This window comes from Botryllus schlosseri, chromosome 14 (genome assembly GCF_051294905.1).
Source record: "Botryllus schlosseri isolate E-star chromosome 14, Bs_hap1, whole genome shotgun sequence".
Lineage (NCBI taxonomy): Eukaryota > Metazoa > Chordata > Ascidiacea > Stolidobranchia > Styelidae > Botryllus > Botryllus schlosseri.
This window is the reverse complement of record NC_137249.1, coordinates 24,381,432-24,401,302: the sequence shown is the minus strand read 5'-3', so window position 1 is coordinate 24,401,302 and position 19,871 is coordinate 24,381,432. Positions and strand designations below refer to the sequence as shown.

The 19,871-nt window shown below is 40.0% G+C and overlaps 3 protein-coding genes across 6 annotated transcripts in view; 1 reads left to right on the top strand and 2 right to left on the bottom strand.

Moving 5' to 3' along the window:
• LOC145456538 (uncharacterized) overlaps positions 1-4,696 on the top strand; it is a 266,927-nt gene extending 262,231 nt beyond the window's left edge. For all 3 annotated transcript variants that reach the window (XM_080334677.1, XM_080334676.1, XM_080334678.1), the window contains exon 2: positions 71-4,696. In XM_080334677.1, the coding sequence (XP_080190803.1) occupies positions 2,594-4,696 (2,103 nt within the window). In that variant the 5' untranslated portion in view covers positions 71-2,593. The remainder of the gene's footprint in view (positions 1-70) is intronic.
• Positions 4,364-19,871, bottom strand: part of LOC145456552 (vitamin D 25-hydroxylase-like) — a 34,411-nt gene continuing 18,903 nt past the window's right edge. The window contains exon 6 of the mRNA XM_080334697.1: positions 4,364-11,040. Coding sequence (XP_080190823.1) covers positions 11,035-11,040 — 6 coding nt within the window. The 3' untranslated portion in view covers positions 4,364-11,034. The remainder of the gene's footprint in view (positions 11,041-19,871) is intronic.
• Positions 14,811-18,988, bottom strand: LOC145456555 (uncharacterized). Of its 2 annotated transcripts, none has more exons than XR_013920637.1 (7): positions 18,813-18,977; positions 18,543-18,751; positions 18,407-18,481; positions 18,166-18,349; positions 16,118-16,261; positions 15,780-15,874; positions 14,811-14,957 (listed from the first exon to the last, which is right to left on the bottom strand). XR_013920637.1 is itself a non-coding variant. In XM_080334701.1 (7 exons), exons 5-7 carry the CDS (start codon positions 16,176-16,178, stop codon positions 14,853-14,855), a joined length of 261 nt encoding a protein of 86 aa, XP_080190827.1. In that variant the 5' UTR covers positions 16,179-16,261; positions 18,166-18,349; positions 18,407-18,481; positions 18,543-18,751; positions 18,813-18,988; the 3' UTR covers positions 14,811-14,852. The 2 variants fall into 2 exon arrangements, 1 of the variants encoding a protein (XP_080190827.1); XM_080334701.1 differs by having other exon boundaries at positions 18,813-18,988.

Genomic DNA, 19,871 nt, shown 5'->3' with positions numbered 1-19,871 from the left:
TTGCTTACTGCACCCGCAATGACTTTCAGGAGGTCATTGGGGATTTGATCATGTCCTGTTGCTTTTCCAGATTTAAGAGAGTAGATTTGAGCTTCAACTTCTTCTGGTGTTGATGGTTCGAAGAACATGGAAGAGCTGACCCTTGTCAGGTATTTGCTCGGTTTGACCATGGACGCTGGAATTGTGGAAGCCAATCTTGGACCAATGGACGAGAAGAATCTGTTGAAGCAGTTGGCAACCTCCATTGGCTCCTTAATTATACTGTTATCCTCATCAGAGCGCAGAAAAGATGGTGGTGAAGATTTCTTTTTGCCTATCAGCCCTCGGATAAGTTTCCATGACTCTTTCTGATTTCCATGACAATTTGAAAATAGATTGCGATAGTAGGAATCTTTTGCCTTTTTCTTTATTGAAGATAGTTGTTTCGCATATTGTCTATGTTGTTCCATGTCACACTGTGCTCTGCTTTTGATAAATTTGCGATAAAGATAATTTCTGGTCTTGATAGCACGTAGGATGCCTGGTGTGAGCCAAGGTTTGAGATAGAGTTTTTGCTTGCGTCTTGTAATTCTTTGAAGTGGGGCATGGAAATCAATAAGGGTTCTGACGTCTTGAACAAAGTTATTGAACTTGATGTTAAGTAGGGTTGAGTCAGCAGTGTTAGGGACATCTACAAAATTACTGAACTTGTCATACGCATCAAGTAACAGGTTATCTTTGGACAAATTGCTTCGGTCCCGTCGTAGCGTATAGTTGGGGGGAGAAGTCTTTCGCACAAGGTCTAGTTCGCAGAGGATTGGGTAATGGTCAGAAATGTCATAGGCAAGAGTTGCTGGTCCAAGTTCTACATCAGTGATATTTGTGATGATGTGATCCAGTAGCGTCTGGGAATGTGTTGTAACTCGAGTCGGCAGTGTTATCAGTTGGGCTGCACCGAATGAGTTGATGCAATTTACGTACCGTCTGGTATGCATCGTATCATTCACTAGATTCAAATTGATATCACCCAATATGATGAATTTTTTCCTCATATGGGTTAGTTTTTCAATCGATTTTTCAAACAGGTCTAAAAAATTTGTCAAGCAACCAGAGGGGTGCCGATAAAGTACACCAATGACATAGGATATTGAGTTGTTGGGATTTAATGTAACCTCAGTCCATACTTCATCAACAGATGGGCAGTTGAGTTGGTACGTGGTACTGGGAATAGATGTATATCCATCTTCGACATAGATACCGACTCCGCCTGCATTTGTACTGGAGGGCGAGTGCTGAAAAGTGAAGCTGGGTAGATCAACATCTTCAAGTGAGTTTGCTTTTAGTCTAGTCTCAGTTATAGCAAGTATGCAAGGTGCCCTTTGCATGGAGGACAACATCGTACAAATGTCATTGTGATGTTTTGGCAATGATCGTACATTCATATGCATGATAGTCGGTTTTCTTCCAATTTGTTTCAGGTCGTCCGGAGATAATTCCTGACATGGTAGGGAATTTATAAAACTTATGCGATTATCGGTATCATTTTGATCAGCATTAGGATCAGGCAAATAATGCGTTGGAGAAGCCATTGTATGAAAGGTATTTCCAAAAATAATTTCTCTGGATGTAGTGGATTCAGTGGCTGGACTTCTCGTTCATCTTATTCAAGTCCTCCATACTGTTGATTTGGAGAGCTGCACTGTTTTGGTTTTTCCTTATAAGCACTTTACCGTTGTTGGTCCACAGGTAAGCGTATCCAAGCTCTTTCTTCTGGTCTCTTGCCTCAAAGAGTAAGTTTCGGTTTTTTTCTGTAAGATTCTCAACAATGAAAACCTTAGGTGTATCTGTATGAGCCTGAGGGCTATTTTCTGCTGGCCGAAGCTTGGAACGAGCTTCATAAATGTTGTTTCTAATTTTGCGCGAAGTAAATTTGACAATGATAGGAGGAGGCTTCGCTTTTGCATCACTCGATTTGAATTTCCTGTGCGAAAAGCTGATACAATTACTGTCATCCAATGAGGTGATTTTTGCTATGACATCCATAACCAGTGAGTCTGTGTCTTCTGTCGAGCTAACAGGAATACCATGGAATTCTAGAAGGTCTAATCTTGCTTGTCTGTCCATCTCTTCAGTTCTCCCTCTCAGGAGTTGGATCTGTTCTTTTGGGTTTCTATAATCTCTTCATTTTTCTTTATTGTTGCAGTGTTGTTCTCAAGTTGTTTCTCGAAGTCATCAAACTTGGCAGCAATGAATTCCTCACTTTCTTGTACTTTTATAAGCTCTTTCTTCATTGAATCTAGTGATAATTTAATATCTGATAGAGTAGCTTTCAGATCAGCAGATTCAGAAGCATTCGCTGAGTTGATCTCAGCAAGACATGACTTGACGATTGCTGGAAGTTGAATCCGGATTTGTTCTATTATTGCTTGCTGGTCTTTTCCTGATCGTGTCATCATCAGAGGAATATTACTATATGCCAATATATTATATAGTTATACGTTATAAACCTTTATTCAACCAATTTTGAATTTATTAGAATTTAGAATTAGAACTTAGAATTTATTACAACTGATATTATTGGAATATAAGAGACGCAGACGAATTTGACAGAAAAATGAGAAATGAATTTCATTTCTACGATACCAATTCGAAAGACGATGGGTCTCAAAATGCCCAGAATACAAATGAGCAAATACTCAGCAAGAAACCGAAGAAAAATATAAAATGGAGGGCACCACACGGCGAAAACGCTAATTTGGATAAATATCTGGAAAGTTTTCACAATGAGTTAAATGCAACATTCATCAGCAAATCTGACAATTGGAAAAGAAACCACGACGAAAATCTCACAAATGAGCAGAGAAGAGCAATAAGGGAACTAAAACATGACCATGACATCGTGGTAAAGCCTGCAGATAAAGGAGGAAAAGTAGTCGTTATGGATTTGAAAGACTACTTAGAAGAAGGTTACAGGCAGCTGAACGACACCGATTCGTACAAAAAAATAGCAAATGACCCAACAAAACAACACACAAAGGAATTGAGGGACATTATCAAATCTTTAGACATGTGTGAAGAAGAGAAATCGAAAATCAATAAGCCTTCTGATCCTTGCCTCGCCCGCTTTTATCTGCTTCCGAAACTACACAAGGCGAACATTCCTGGACGCCCCATTGTCTCGTGCAACAACACGCTAACAGAAAAAATATCTGGATACGTGGAAACACATCTCAAACCATTGGTGAAAAGCACACCCAGTTTTTGCCGGGACACAACAGATTTCTTGAACAAACTCAAGCATTTCAAGAAATTGAAACCAGGCACTATATTAGCTACCATGGACGTTTCGTCACAATACACGAGCATTCCACATAGTGATGGTATGAAAGCTGTGGAAAGATCCTTGGAGGAAAGTAGTCACCCAATGAAAGAAAGCATCATGGAGCTCATCAGATTCACGTTGACGCATAATACCTTCGAATTTAATAACGACATTTTTTTACAACTTCAAGGTACGGCAATGGGCACGAAATTTGCTCCACAATATGCAAATATTTTCATGCATCATTTTGAAAAAGATTTTATGGAAACCCAGAAATTGCGACCTATATTCTACACCAGATATATCGATGATATATTTATGATATGGACCCACGGAGAAGAATCACTAAAACAGTTTCACGAGTCCATAAACGGCTTTCATCCAAATATCCGACTAACTATGGAACACTCGACGAACGCCGTCCCATTCCTCGATACGCTAGTCAATATCGAAGAGAGTTCTATTACCACATCACTTTATCGTAAACCAACGGACTCCGGTAAAATATTGAACTATCACAGCTTTCATCCGATGCACTGTAAAAAGGGCATAATATACAGCAAGGCTCTTCGTATACATCGTATTTGCTCAAAGAAAGACGACAGGGATTATCATCTGCAAGTTCTAAGAGATGAACTAATAAATTCTGGATATGATCAAAATCTGACAAAGATCCAAATTAACAAGGCTATCAACGTTCCACGAGAAGAACTCCTTGGCAGCAGTAGTAGTGATGGAAAAAAAGAACACAGAGTGCCGATGGTTACCACATATTTTCCCGGGGCGGAAAAGATTCGTAAGATGCTACGGAAACACCAACGTATTTTGGAAAATGATCCAAAATGTAGAGAGGCATTCCCAAGGAGGCCACTTCTAGCCATCCGACAACCTCGAAACTTGCGAAGCATTTTGGTACAAAGCAGATTACCTCATACAATACAAAAAAACGTTGTTGAAAATTGCGGACAAACTTCGTGTAAGACGTGTCCGATTCTCGACACCAGCACCGTGATTACTAGAGGACAAACTAATCACAGGACCAAAGGCCAGTACACATGCAAATCTGATAATGTGATATATTTAATTCGTTGCAAAAAGGGATGTGATGCTGCGTGGTACATTGGCGAAACTGGCCAACCACTCCACAGAAGAATAAATAGTCATCGACATGACATTTCTAAACGAAACAGATCGAAGCCTGTCGGTGAGCACTTTTCTTCTGCGGGACACTCGGAAAATGATATGATTATTAACGTGTTGGCCGGGAACATCGAGGACTCAACCCTGCGCAAGGCCACTGAACAGAAATACATCGACCAATTCAATACGTTCCATCAAGGGCTTAATATAGATCGGGGGTGCATGTCACATTACACCATGCGAATCTGCAGTTGAGAAATTCGGTGCATATGTATTTAATCATTGTATATACGCTTTCAAACCTCATTTTCAATGCCATAACTTGCTGTAGTCCTTTCAAATTACAATTTCGATTATATTGTTTATGACGTCACAAAGGTACAAACTTTTTTAGGCCTGAAAGTCATCTTCTCTGTGATGTCACAATACGCGTATATGTTTGAATCCAGAATCGCTTTGCGTTATTTTCATTTCAACACCTGAAGAAGGAGCGGAGCTCCGAAAGCTCGTGTAATAAATAAAATTATTACGTTGCAAGTGGACGCTAAATAGGGTGTGAAAACAACCAAGATCCTAATGGAATATAACTGTCACACTGATTCCGAAAACCTAAATACTGATCGACTTCACATTTCCTAAAGTATTAGCCAGTAACATATAATGTTGCGCTATCACCTAAATTTTATCGCCGGTACTACAGAGCTACTCAAGAACTTGGGTAGCTATGGCGTATTTTTGTAATTGTGAATGTCCCGTCCGCGGTAGTTCATTTCGCGCCGTAAATAAGGAAGACAATGTGTATTTGAAAATTGCGTTTTCATATGGGTGTCACCATGTCTGCAATGCTCTTTGATAAATCAACGTATCGTGCGATCCAAGATATCGAGTCGGGTACATCGAATTCCCGAGGATTTGAGGATTTTGAAAAGAGGAGATCCGAGTTCCTAAATCTGAAGACGTCATTGTCTTTACTTCCGAAAGACATGTTTATACTGTCACGAGAATAACACTGGCCAACAAAATGAAAAAAAAATGTTTTAGGCAGAACATCTGAGAGCCGTTTCTGGGGTTTTTGAGGTTGCTGACTACGAATATCACATTCGTTTTGTTCGATTGGATCTTTGTCCAAGATATTTATACCCCTAAAAATTCCAAAATTACTGTATTTACCCTTAAATATTTCACTTGGTAGGAAGAAAATCGTAGTATTTTCTAATTTTAGACTGCGCAAAAATATAAAATTGACTATGAAGAACCCCCATGTCGTTTTCAGTCATTCTATCAATAATAACATGACATGATGCGAAATATTGTTTGTCAAAAAAGCAGTCTGTCAAGCATAAAAATTGTACTTTTGCACAACGGAAATACATATTCTCCTGTATCAATTGGTCATTCTACCAAGATGAAAGAGGAGTATAAAACTATAAAATTTGTCCTTGAATAGTTTAACTAAAATACTCATACTCGCCTCATTTGTTTCGACTTGCAAATGGAAAATTTTCCGCTGAGTCAACAAAGTGGGTATACCTAGTAACCCTATCAAACGAGAATCTGGTATCTGATATATTCGAATACCGATGAAAGATTCCAATTTTACATTATAGGTAGGAGTTCACTGCATGTAATTTATACTAAAATGTAGTAAATAAAACTTTTTAGATGATCACATAGCACCCAACTACAAACATATGGTCCGAAAATTCGTATCTGCATATCGAAAACTTGAGCACAAACATGAGCGTAAAAGTTCATTTCCCGATCATCTTTTTGATTAGCAAGGGGAGAGGTTCCACCGAGACATCAGAACAACAGAAGAAAGATATCAGGGCAGATGAGATGAACAATTGAACAATGAAGATATTATGGCAGACCATTGCCGGAACCTTTCGAGAAACTGCACTAAATAGCTTTTAGGCAAAAATCGTCAAAAAAAACTATTGTGTTTTAAAATAAATTAGAAATATTTGATTCTAACTGATGATTTCAAATATGCAATAGGCGGTTGACGTAAAACCGACTGAATTAATGCTGCGTTATATGAGTATCTAGGTCAGAGTGCGGCCCGCGACGACATTTTAGATTTTTAATAATTTGACAATATATAAGTGTCACTTATATATTTTCAGGTTATAAAGTCGAAATTCCATCTCAAATTGCTCTGAAAGCCTGAAACTATTCATCAAACTTCACTATCACATCAATTGCAAACGCTACCATGCAGTGGAAGATTTACTATTTCACCACATTTTTAATTCATGATGACAAAAACTGACTCTTAGACGATTCGTGACTGACATTTGTGAGCTGGACTTGGACGCGATCTTTCTTAGAATTACTCAGACTCTTGATGGCAAAATGAAAATGACTCGAGTGGACTCGGAGTGACTCGGAATGTCATGAATTTGTTAGAACCATGGACGCAACAAACTAATCGCGTATCAGTGGAATAGTGATAGATCAGAAGGTAGCAGCTTGGTATTTCGACAACTAAGCAAGTAGTTAAGGCATTGGCAACCATTGGCAATCTGTTAGTTATACCTTTGATCGCTAAACCATGTTATTAAGGCCTCTTAAAGGTACCGAGTACCGCAGTGGTACGCTCCAACAATGTAACAACAAAGGGCCGTTCGGCGTTTTGACATTTCAATCACTAGGACACATTCATTAATATATTTATATTATATTTATTTATTTTTTCTGCCCCTATATTGGAAGATATTTGGCAATGAGAATAATAGCCTAGCCTAATTATCAGAAGAATATCCGAATCCTGGATTGGAATTACAATGCTCAACGTAAGAATGGTTGATATCAGATCAGTTCCTAACCTCAATCTGTTAAATTCAAAATATTCATAGTAGCTGCAAAATTATAACCCGTCCATATGCAGTCTATATCTTATAATTAATATAATGTCAAGTACAACAACAATTCTATTCAAATAGTTATAAATGTGATGATTCTTTTCGTGCCAGGCCTAAATTGATACAAGAGTAAATTACATTTTGACGACGTGTGTTTACTGTCAGTCTGCTGGATCGGCTCACCCTCAATAGGACAATTCATTTCCGCAAAATAAGGCCTATACTTGGAAAGACATAGAATACCCCTATACATCCTGCGGCCCGCGGCGTCGTCAAAACTGGAAAACTTGCCCGCGAGCACATTTGAGTTTGAGACCACTGATCAAGGTATATACTTATATACATGACTGGAGTTTATTTATGTACATGATATTCGTGAAAGTCTGTAACTATGATAAGTCTATTACCCCTAACTATAGCGCTGTTGCTGTATTTTGATTTAGAAGAGTATTATGTGTGTAAAAATACCAAGTAGATTGAATTCTAAACTTTGTAGTACGACTAAACCGATTTTATATCTAGTCATTGCCGCGAAAATGAGAGATTTAGGTCAACATAGCCCCATTGGCTATCTCCACCTAAGAGCCAATTTCAAAAAACTGTGGTCATATTCGTAGGCCATTCAGTGCCCTTCAGAGCCCCCCAAACCACTCTTACTTTGTCTGCTTAAAAATATGTGTTGACCAGTCTAATTATTCAGACCGTGATGAAAATTTACTAACAAGTTGCTGCAATATTGGCAATATTTGGCAAAGAGCTACATCTTACAGCCCATAGACCCGTATATGGCTCGCGATCCATAGGTTCCCAACCACTTCCACATACTGTCACATTTTATCGGAATCAAGGAATGCTGTTTCTGAACTTTTTTTCTTTTGGTTCATTGTCATGATATAAAAGGTTTCTATTATAGACAACCAGATGAGACTGCTTACTAATAGCTCAACACGAAACCCGAATTGTGTGTTTCTTCACCATATCAATAAATATGTATCGGCTCTAGGACAGTAGATCCGTATCGACATAGGATATTCTGTGGCCTACACCAAATTCTATGTGTTCTATGCTGGAACAAAGACAGAGATGCGCATTGGTTAACTTCTAGTGATGTTTCTAAATGGTTGCAAGGCTATTTGTTAGTGTTTTGCATGATTAAACGCAAGCTCTAAATACAAAAAGATTTACATTTTTAGCGGTTTCTGATTAGCCGTAATATTTTACTGTAAACTAGAGTTGGTGGAAGTGATCGGCGTTGTTACTCAAGTAGCGCAAGTAAGGTCTTACATTTCTACTCAATTACAAGTAGAAGTAGTAATTTCTAAGACATGTGAAAACTTTTTCAAGTGGAAGACGAAATGAAAGGTCTTAGAGTTACTAAAAATGACTTTAATGACACCACCCATGGGTAGAATCTTCAAAAAAATATATTCAGTTAGCTAGATTCAGAGTCAATTTTACGCGTTTCTAATGACAATTTCACTCATGATATTATTACAATATTATCCCTGAACTACTTTCTACTTTACAAGCACCAGATTGCAAACGCAATTAGTCCATCCACAATACTGTTCAGATAGATGTTAAAGTAGTTGTAAAACATTATCACTTCCGTAATTACTGCAGGTAGCCAAAATCTACCTGAGTACCTCGAAAGAGTAGAAATATTCAACATATATAATATCTCAAAAACGTGATGTGATTTTGTAAAAATAACACCGGATTCGTATTTAGCGCTCCCAAATTAGGTAAATTTGACCCAAAGAAGTCCCCTGGCGCAAAAATCGTGTAGATCAGCGGTTCTCAACCTTTTTTACCTCGCGGACCGGTAAAATTTCGAAAAATATTTCGCGGACCAGTGGACCTTCAAACATTGCAATCAACCCAAAATGTAAAGTACGAAACCTTTTTTTTGCACGTATGGTACTACAAGTGACAGTTTGACGGTTTTGTTCATGATAGCGTTCATGTGATTCTAGGTAAAAGTTTGCTCAGATAAACGTGCTGGCGCCGAGAGTCGATTACAGTCTTTCGCGATGAAGGCCGTGGATTAACCGACTACTCCAACTCAATAATATAAAGCGTTTCGGAGTCCGACCAAGTCAGTGTTGGAATGACTCGAGTCATGACTTGACTCGAGTCAACTTTTTCAGATGACTTGAGTTGAGTCGAGGCACCTTTGAAAAATGACTTGACTTCACTTGAATCGGCGTCTTAAAAATGTAGCTTACTCGAAATTTTCTACTCAATTTCAAGTCATCAAATAATCGGTGTCGACTAAGTCACTGTACCTGTACAGTACGTACGTGCTCTCGACACGATGATATATGATATATGTGAGCAACCAGTCATTCAACTATTACGCAACCTGGTTTCACTCAGAGTCCGTCGGCAAGTCACAAATAAATTGACAGCAAACATACTGATTGGAGCTTTCGCTGTCGTAGACCAGTAGAATTTTATCTGTAGCAGTGTCTTTCTGCTCAGTAAGATAATCTTACCTAACCTATTGCATAATTAATTTAAATCGGATATAAGTGTATTGTATATTGGATCATATAAATTTGTCTCAACTTCTGAGACTTTATATTCTGTCATCTATTTGGCGGACAGGTACCGACGTGGCTTAGTAGTTCTACGTATATGTGAGCCATACAACGCCGAGATAAATGTATAATTACCTCGATATTCGTTACTGGATTCCTAATTCATAGTGAATCTCTCCGTACTTCAATCATATCGCAAAAGGAAATGGTTCGACTCATGCCTCGAACTTCGTAAATTCGACATGACTGTGTGACGTGACTCGTAACTTGACTTGACTCGTGTTACCTCCAAAAATCGAGTGACCTGAATTGACTCGAGTCAGAATGTGCAATGACCCGAACTAACTTGTGACTCGAATGTAGTTACTTGATCCCAACACCAGACTAAGCACCGTGCCGTGCTTCCTACTCATTCCCCACTACCACAAGACGTAATATGAATGCAATACGTCGCACGAAAACACCTGGCAATAGCGACACGGGGTTATCCACAAAATGAATGAATGGAAAACGAATGATCGTGCAAACTGCGCGGTTTAGGGAGTAAGCTCGTAGGCTACTTCTCGCTCGCATGTCGTCAACGGAGACGGCTTGAATTTCCAAGTTAAATCGAACATGTACGCCAGACCTACTGTTACCGCACGAAGTTCTGAATATGTTTGAGGTCCATGTATTATTTATTTCATCAATCGACAAGCTTTCAACATTTTGCATCTTGAATTCAAAGTGTAAAATTTTAAAATACCTGGTGGACCGGCAGAACAGTCGTTGCGTGCCGGCAACTCAGTCTCAAATATCACAGCGTAACTTCTTTAAATACGATTCAACATTTCCAATCATCTGTACTTACCAAATTAGGTATCTTGCAAATTATGAATTTGTCAAGATGCTGTAATTTTATCTCTTCGTGTTTCACATAGAATTACCTATAAGATTGATTCAACTTATATGAACCATTCGTTTAAATGTCGCAATTTCCCCCAAGACGGCAGGTGGCTAGAAAGATTTTCAGTTTATTCGACAATTGTAATGTAAATAGAGAGATGATAATAAAGGGATTCGTAAAGCTATAAGGACGCGCAGGTGCCTAACTTATTTTCTCCAAATTTTCAATAATTTGCTTACCTTTTAGGAGTAAAATTCATCTTGCTTTCGGAGGACTGGGTAGATTCGCAACCCATACCTAGGACTGTAAAGTCAATGAAAAGTGTTAGGTAAATCTCTCGTTTAAATCTCACTGTTCTAGCTAACAGACCTCCCATCTATTCAGATTGCAATTGCACACTTATACAGAGATCATTTTCGAAGGTACTGGCGCTCAATGTCGAGTACGAGATACTCGAAAGAACAGCCATAAACCTGGTTCCGCTGATAGAGTTTAAGCTTACACTAACGAAAAGACACGCGACGTTCTGCAGACATAATATGAAGGTACATGAATAGTTATTTAGACATCGATCCATCGACTATGAATCGTTTTGAGTATATTTGAATAAAGCTGTCAGAAATGACTGTAAAAAGATGTCGAGTGTACCGTATGTTTAGAACTGTTCGTGTTCATTGCTTATAGTTCAAGTTGATTATATCGCATGACTTTAAAGAATCCCCTGCAGTATACAAACGCGTGTTCGAGTTTGGTATAACAATCTCTCTAACAACTGAGATAAGTAAAGAAACAGACAGTAGGGTTGTTCAGAATTGACCGACTTTCAAAAAGTGGTGGTTTTCAGTCCGCTGCCATGCCTTATACCAAAAAACCATATTCTAGCTACTTTTTTTCGTAATTCATCCCTTGCATTCGTGTGCATGTTGAGCTGGAAGAATATCGGCTATAAATAGGCGATTCCCCTACTAATTTGAGTGTCGCCATTTGGACTAGGCAAGTAAACGTCATATATAAGCTGGGTTTATGCAGCTATTGCGATTTGGAGTTCTAAATAACCTCACTATAGAAAGTATCATATGTTCAGGAGACCATTTTCATGTCGCACACTCCCTTAGAACTCCTCAAAACTGCCCAAGACTGATAGTCATTTTGTTGGATCATATATCTTACAATCCTCAACTCTACCCGAAATTGTTCATCAATTTCCGGGATCACCATGTGCAAGAATACAACTGTAAATGTATGATTCACTCACAGCCACATTATAAACATCATTTTGTTCAAAGGAAACGAAACAATAAGGCAAAGAAATAGATCACTTGGCATATACTACTTAGATCAGGTGGATGAAATGGTTGCTTTAGAGAAATCGGCATATCTGTTCCCGTGATCTTCCACGGCTTGTAAGAAGCTCACCCGCTGTTCTTTGTCATCTGTTTTGAAGGTATCAAAGTCGGTATTCAATTTTATCAAACGCTCTACTGCGTCGTTAACTACTTCAACACTACTCACAAATTCTTGAGCAGTCACAAAATGCGGATCAGTATGCCAATCCGAAACTGGAAGAATCAACCAATCATGTTCGACATGTATAGCATCGAATAGAAGCCAAGATTCCTGCACAATGAAAGCAACCATGCTTATTGACTCAGAGTAGAGATTAGACTCAGAGGTATACCACTGCGAAATTGTTCAAGGATTGGCATTTGCAGCAATTTAGCAGCCATCGCTTCCTTCACTTTGTCAGGAATCTTTGATTTAGCGGAGAACATTGTAGATACCACCGTTTCCTCGGTGAGATGCCAATGATGTTTTCACATATTTTTATGCCACATCAGCAAGTGTGAAATCGCATCATGAAAAGTCTGTCATGTCACGAAGGAATTTGAGATCACTACACTGTGCGTCACATGCAAACCTGCTTTCGACCAAGCTGGGACATAAAACAGGGCAATGAATGTATTTATTTGTACCAACTTTCTAATGAACTCTTCAGAATAGCCCATTTGCTCACTCCGCATGAACATTTTTTGACAGTACAGCACTTGACTCATCCATTCTAGAGTTTTTAGTAGCACCAGTCTTGCGAAAACGATGATCAACATATTGGTCCTCTAAAATCGCCAAGATTCTCAGATTCTATGGAATTCCTGAGGTGATAACGTACGCCATTATAGCCCTCTACACTGACACACGAGCGCGAGTCCGAACAGATGACGGCCCAAGCGGAGATTTCAACACTTCGGCTGGTGTGCTTCAAGGTGACACCCTGGCACCATTCTTGTTTGTGGTCATCCTTGACTTCGTGCTGCGAACGGCCTTCCCGGATACTACGAACTTCTTCGAATGGCGGCCACGGCAAGGAACGCGCACGCGTACGACTCGCGAGGCAATCCACGTAGGTGTTCTTGCCTACGCAGACGACCTAGCCCTGCTTGCCCCGAACACCGCATCGGCACGGCGTCTCATAAACCAGCTAGAGGCCGCCGCCGCTCTTGTTGGCCTCCAGATCAACGCTAAGAAGACTGAGGTTCTGGCCATACCAGCTCTACCGGCGAACGCGACACCAATTCAACTGGGAGATATCGATCTCAAGTATGTAACGAGTTTTGTATACCTCGGTATTGACGTCGCTGACTCTGGAAAAGCGCTCAAGGCGAGGCGAGCAAAGGCCTGGGGCGCGGCAAGACGGCTACATAGCCTCTTCCACTCAAGTGCCTCAACCCAGCTCAAGACCCGCATCTTCCGTGCCACTGTCGAGCAGGTTCTTCTCTACGGAATAGAAGCACTCACGCTGACAGAAAAGCTGGCTAAGACACTCAACGCCAACTACGATGCATTCCTCCGCTACGCACTCGGCATCCACCACCCGGAGCACATATCCACCAATGCTCTGCGCAAACTCACAAAAACAGTCCCATGCCGTTTGCTGGCTGCTGAACGACGCTTACGCTTAATCGGTCATCTAGTGCGGCATCAAGACGATCAACCAGCCGCCGCCATCATCAACCACATTCCGACGGAGCCATGGCGCAGAGGTGGCTGGAATAGAACCACATGGCGCTCAACAATAGAGACCGAGCTAGCGCAACGCGGGCTATCGCTCGAAGACGCCCACGACCGCCCACGATGGAGGCGCTTGTTAAGGGCCGAAAACTCATTATCTTGATTTTCGTTTGTTTCCTGTTTTCTTTTGCCCTTTTATTTAATTGAAAGACGATATATATATATCAGAGTACAAAAATCAAGCTATATCATACATTGCTGGCTATGTTACCAAGTCTGTGGCTGAGCGATGTGTATGCTCTACGTGTAAAGGGTCACTCCTGGTAGATTCAGCAAGCAGTGGCAGTTTCTTGCAATTCAAGAACAGGGGTGGCCTAAACAAACCAGCTAATGGCGTTATTGCAATATGTGAGGAGGCTGAAAAATGCTTCCAGCGAATGATTCGCGATACTTCTGGGAAGTTACCTCACTGCAAGGGCTTGATCAACGCGTTTGCAACTGCTATTCTGTCAAACATGTCTTGTAAATCACCTGCTTTCCCAGAGCTTGAACACCATATTTATGACACCTCGGTGGGTGATGATCACGTGATTACTCTGACAAAAGACATAGCTAAGACCTATTGCAAGATTAAATTCAAACATCTAGGAGTGGAATACAATCAAAGGACATCAGACAAGAACGTCCGCACAGTGTTAACAAAGCTGATTCTCTTCAAAAATCAGTAACTGCCACAGATGGTCAGTTATTAAATACATCTACTCGAGTTGAGTTAACATCCTTCCTCAACCCAGCAAACACAGAATATATTGCAGATATATTTTGTATATGACTCAACTACTTCAAAATATATCTAGTCATATGTATTGTTTATATAAATCTGTCGACACATTTGCACATATATAGGACATCTTCAAAGATACCTGTATGACATTGTCATGATATCTTGCTTGACCCTAGATGAACCCTGACCCTAGGTGACCCCTGACCCTGGTTGGGTACCTGGACCTGCCACATCCTGCACTGCCCTTATCAATGAAGACTGACTGATGATTTTACAAATCATGCATGGCTTTGTTCGTGTATTAAATCAGCACAGAACTGCGCAATCACTTCAGCAAATTTTGCTGCCTAAGCATAAGTTCGAAATCGTTGTCGGAATTGTCAGACTCTGTGATGACAGCCTTGCTCCTGTTATCTTCTTTATCGCCACCCTATAACATAAATGAGTAAATTACTACAATTGATTATTATCACTGTAGAACAGAAGTCGTTATGTGTTTGGTTGTGGGTCAAATGGGATGGTGATCTGAATTACATTAACCAAAAGACCTCAAGCCCTCTTTCAAAAGCGACATGACCTTTACTTTTACACTGAAGATATAATTACCGCAGTTACGCTTTCAAGATGAGAAACCAGAACCTGTTCAAGTTCAATAATGCCTTTCATTATAGAGAAGATTTTCATGCTATTGGCGTCATGAAGACGTGCTGCTGGGAACGGATTTCAAAACTTATCGTTTGGGCACGGGGTGAAGATTGTTCTTTACATTATCATTTTATTATTAATATGGTAATAGTTGCCTGTGAGGCTGATGTGATAATGATCGCTCATTCCATGTACGGCATAGTAAATATATGCAGTGGTTCGCAGACTGGGGTCTGCGAGACAATTTTTATGACTGCAAAGTACCTTCCAAAAATTCACACGATCCAGAAATTTTCGAATATTTTAATTCCCAGAGAATAAAATTTTTTTGACAGGTTATTGTCTGAACCAAAATCGAAGTTGCTTCAAATTATTTTGTAAATCAACATGAAGTAGAGTTATTCAAATTAAATTTTATTCTACCCGTGCGAGACAAATGCGACCCGCGGAGGGAAATTGTCACGTAAATTTTCCCGTAAAGTTTGGGGACCACTGATATACAATGTTCTGAAGATGAGCGGCAAGAACAATTCACTTACAGTCCACTCATATCATAAAAGACACAACTGTCACACCACACAATCATCAAACTTAATAACAAAATTACCTTGCAAGATCCAGCAACAGTTAGAGATCTTGCCACCTGATCTTTAGTTCTTTTATCTGGGATCTCGAGGTCAGGATGAGCCGATCTGCATGCTTCTAAAAAGAGATATAATTAGATGAAGATATCCACTGTCCAGTCACACTCATGGTATATTATACATCAGCCATCAGACAACGAACAAAACTCGTCAACAACTAGAGTACTAAAGTAGATAACTTTGCACATCAGTGACGACATATGACGTCAAACGATTAAAATGTTGAAAAATCGAGGCTTTGGCTCAACTTTTTTTTACGTTGATTACGTTCAATTTCTGCCAATAACCGTTGATAACTTACGTCTGATAGTCTTTTCAAGTGTCACTCTTGCTTTTTTGACCCTTAAGACTAGGATTTCCATACTTTCTTTACAGCTATGCTGGTCATCATATTTTCGACAGTTTCCGACAATTGTACACCCCGGAATCCCATTAAAGCGGCTACCTGTAACAACATATTAGTGGTACACAATACAGATGGTACTGCCTTGCATTAATGGTTTGCACCAGAATTAACAATGACATTTATGGGCATTCTAGATAAAACCATCCACACCATAAATTTCATGGTCACGCTCATCAAAGGCTTGGTTGACTTTGCGATTTCGCAATAAATCACATTGGCAATTCAATTTTGGATAATCGAACTAATTTCGAGAAGGACCCCTGCTGTGTCTGAAAATGATTCCTTGGTGTCGGCGGACACCCCTGATTTAGACCAGTGCTCTTCAACCTTTTTCGTCGTGGTACACCCTTTTAACATTTTCTCAAAACTCGTACACCCCTGACCGTATAATACACCGATAACGCCGAAAGCCGCATTTTGATTACATATACAATACGTCCGGATTCCAACGGAGATTCGCCATGGCGCATGGACGACAAATGCTCATATGAAATTGGATACTGGGAACTTAACACCACGGAGAGCCCTTGTGGTGTTCTGTGCCTTCACTTATTTCTTGAAATATGCAATGCGCAAATTTTCTTACTGTAGAAGCAAAACATCCCTGCAGGCTTACAATATATAATTTATGTACCAAAATCGCGAGTATAAATATCAAGAAAAGACACTAGGATTCTGTGTGTAGTCGCGCAGAGCGCGAAAATTTTGCACCTTAAATGGATTTCATCGAAAATGTTGGTAGTTTCACATATTATTGTCAAAAATTTATTAATTCTCAGCTCACGTGATCAGATTAACCCGTAGAGCTGATGGAGGGTGTTTTCGAAAATATTGGGTACAATATTAATGATGATGCATCTTGCGGTTCCTATTAATCACTTAGTTGCATGTTGTTATTTCTTGGCCTCTCACCAGGATTGTTTGTATTGTTATTAATAATATTTTATTACACATCAATGACAGTGGTGATAATCGCCTGTTTGGAATTTGTGCGCCACGAAAGTGCATTTCCTAAAGTTTAGTATTTTTGCTTTGGGTAATGAGGACGACTTTTGCTTGCACACGCACTCCCATTCTTCATTCTCTCTCGCTAACGTGCGTCCACTTTCAGGACTTTGCTGCTGACTTTGAAGCTCGGTTAACTCTTCTTCTGGGCTTTTCATGACGCTACGTTAACAGGGGGTCGGCGACGAGGAGCCTAGATAAACATCCGACACATAGAAACATGGCAGAGCCGAGACTAGAACCAGCAACAATTGGTTACATAATGACGGTCGCCAACACACGCTAATTTGAATATGTGTAGAAGATCGCAAAATTATGGTTATGCGGCTGAATGAGGCCGTACGTCCGCAGGTTGAGCACACCTGACGTAGCCGAAATAAGGATGGACATTTGAGCAAGGCTGCAACGTATAGTAAATGATAATACGAATAAGGGCTCGAGGTTACTGGACCACCATCTAACGCAGTGGTTCGCAAACTCGACCCCGTGCCTGCGTAAATAGGCTATGTATTCTGCACTATTCATAAGCTGGCCGCAGGAAGCACAAATTCAAAATGTCCGAGATCTCCTCGAGAATCATCAGACAGATATCGCAAGCTGAACACATGCTAACTCCACCCTGCTTTACTCAAAAAGGAAGTAATAAGTCCATTACCAAAGGTTGAATGATTAGAAACATTTGCTTATGACATCACGTTGTACGATATTACACATCCGGTCATTCTGTTTTGAAGCATAAACTGGCGTATTTTTGTGATGGCTATATTCATCGTATCATCGGTTCATCATAATGTGGATCTGGTACACCCCTGTACACCCCATCCGAGTGGTACACCCTTTGAAAAATCTGGTACACCCTAGGGTGTACGACCACCCCGGTTGAAGAGCACTGATTTAGACTGTCAACCGCTTTGTTCGAATGAGAAACAAAAACATACCAGTTCAGACTTTGCCGTTGTTCAAAGGTGTTCCAGCTGTGACAAGGTTTCACAGGGATCTTCAATTATATCTTTCAGCAAAATTGGGGCACTCGATTGAGGTCTTTTGGAGTAATTGTCGATATGATGTCTGAGGAAATCCATCATCTGGTTTTTCTGCAACTTTATGTCTTTGATGCACAAGCTAAAAAGGATTCGATTACAAGGAAGTTGGATCGATCTTCCTATGTGATAAACTTACCATTACTTTATGACAGGCCGCGTTGTTGATGGTCAAAATTTGGTAGTTCAGCGATGATTTCAAATGAAGGAGCATCTGAAAAACAGCGAGACTTTATTCTCAAATTCGAGAACGCATCAAAGTGCTAGGAACTTACTGCAGGACTTAGATCTCTGGCCGTTACATTCAATGATGGGATTATACCATTCTTGAACACTCTTTTCGCTAATGATGGCAAACTTGCATTGCGAGCATCATTGATATCACTCCTGCTTGCCAGAATCATAAGATGACCGCATTCTTGAAATTGGCATGTCTTGTATCTGAATACTTGATTACGTTTCTTCCTTGCAGGAAAAACATCATCTACAAATTATAAACATTTTACATATATATATACCATATTGCACAGAATAAAAGGGTATACCTTGACCATCAGTTGACGCCGAACTATTCAAAAATTGTTTGTTCCGCTGACGTTTTCGTTTTGGCCGCTGCGCTTCATTTTCAGTCCAGACAATGACAAAGATGTGGGCAAGCCACTACTCTCCGCAACTTTTATTATATCACTAAAAGCTACGTTCCGTACATCTAAAACAGATGGATAATGTAGATGGCAAGGTAGACCCACTTGGAAAACAGTACGCTAATTCTGAGTTTATAACTTACTGGATGAGCATTTCATCTGTATCTTTTATACAGAGAGACCAATTGCGATTATCATATTATGGTTGCTTTTTGTTTTTGGCCTTACCGTGCTATTTGCATTCTTACGCAACCACCAGCCATGCAATTCTATTATAGATACAAACAATTTCGCACAATTCACAATTCATAAGATATAAGCTATAGGAATCAATGAGATCACTTCTACATCGGTTTTCCAGCTTTTATGTATTACAGCAACAGCCACCGGTTGTTCTTAGTTCAACAAAAAGCACAACAGCAAATGATTGCTCGATTTATTGATCGACTAATACCCACCTATATTCATTTACAGCAAATCCTTCACTATGATTATATAAGAAGCATATATAAATTACCTTGCACAGTGAAGTTTTCGGTATTCTTATATAGAAATATGCTTGGATTAGCCTCGATTAACTGCGATTTCCCTGAACGCTACTAAAACCAAAACGACAACGATATCTGCACTGCAACTGCAAGCCGCCATTATCAGAGCGCTTCTGTCTTTTGTCTGGCGGTTTGAAACCTGCGCGCCGAAACGGGTGTTCGCGTGGGGAGAAAGTGCCTCAAGCCATTGAGTCACTCGGCTACGACGGCTAGACGGCTACACTACGGAGTACGGATGAGCAGCCGGATGGTTTTCAGCGTAGCCGGAGTAGATCCGGATTCTGAATTTGCTTCGACAGTCGGATTGTAGCAGGATTTTTCTATTGAACTATCAAATAGTATAGCATTATTTTGGCAGCAGTTTTTCGGGTTACCCAGAATTCATAAGATTTTCAAATTGCCGCCTGGATTC

Excerpts from the sequence above, each read along its gene's own strand:
- LOC145456555 (XM_080334701.1), bottom strand. The coding sequence starts at position 16,178 with ATGGAAATCCTAGTCTTAAGGGTCAAAAAAGCAAGAGTGACACTTGAA. Across the intron at positions 15,875-16,117 it reads ACTTGAAAAGACTATCAGAC|AAGCATGCAGATCGGCTCAT; the intron begins GTAAGTTATCAA and ends ATCTCTTTTTAG. Across the intron at positions 14,958-15,779 it reads CTGTTGCTGGATCTTGCAAG|GGTGGCGATAAAGAAGATAA; the intron begins GTAATTTTGTTA and ends TTTATGTTATAG.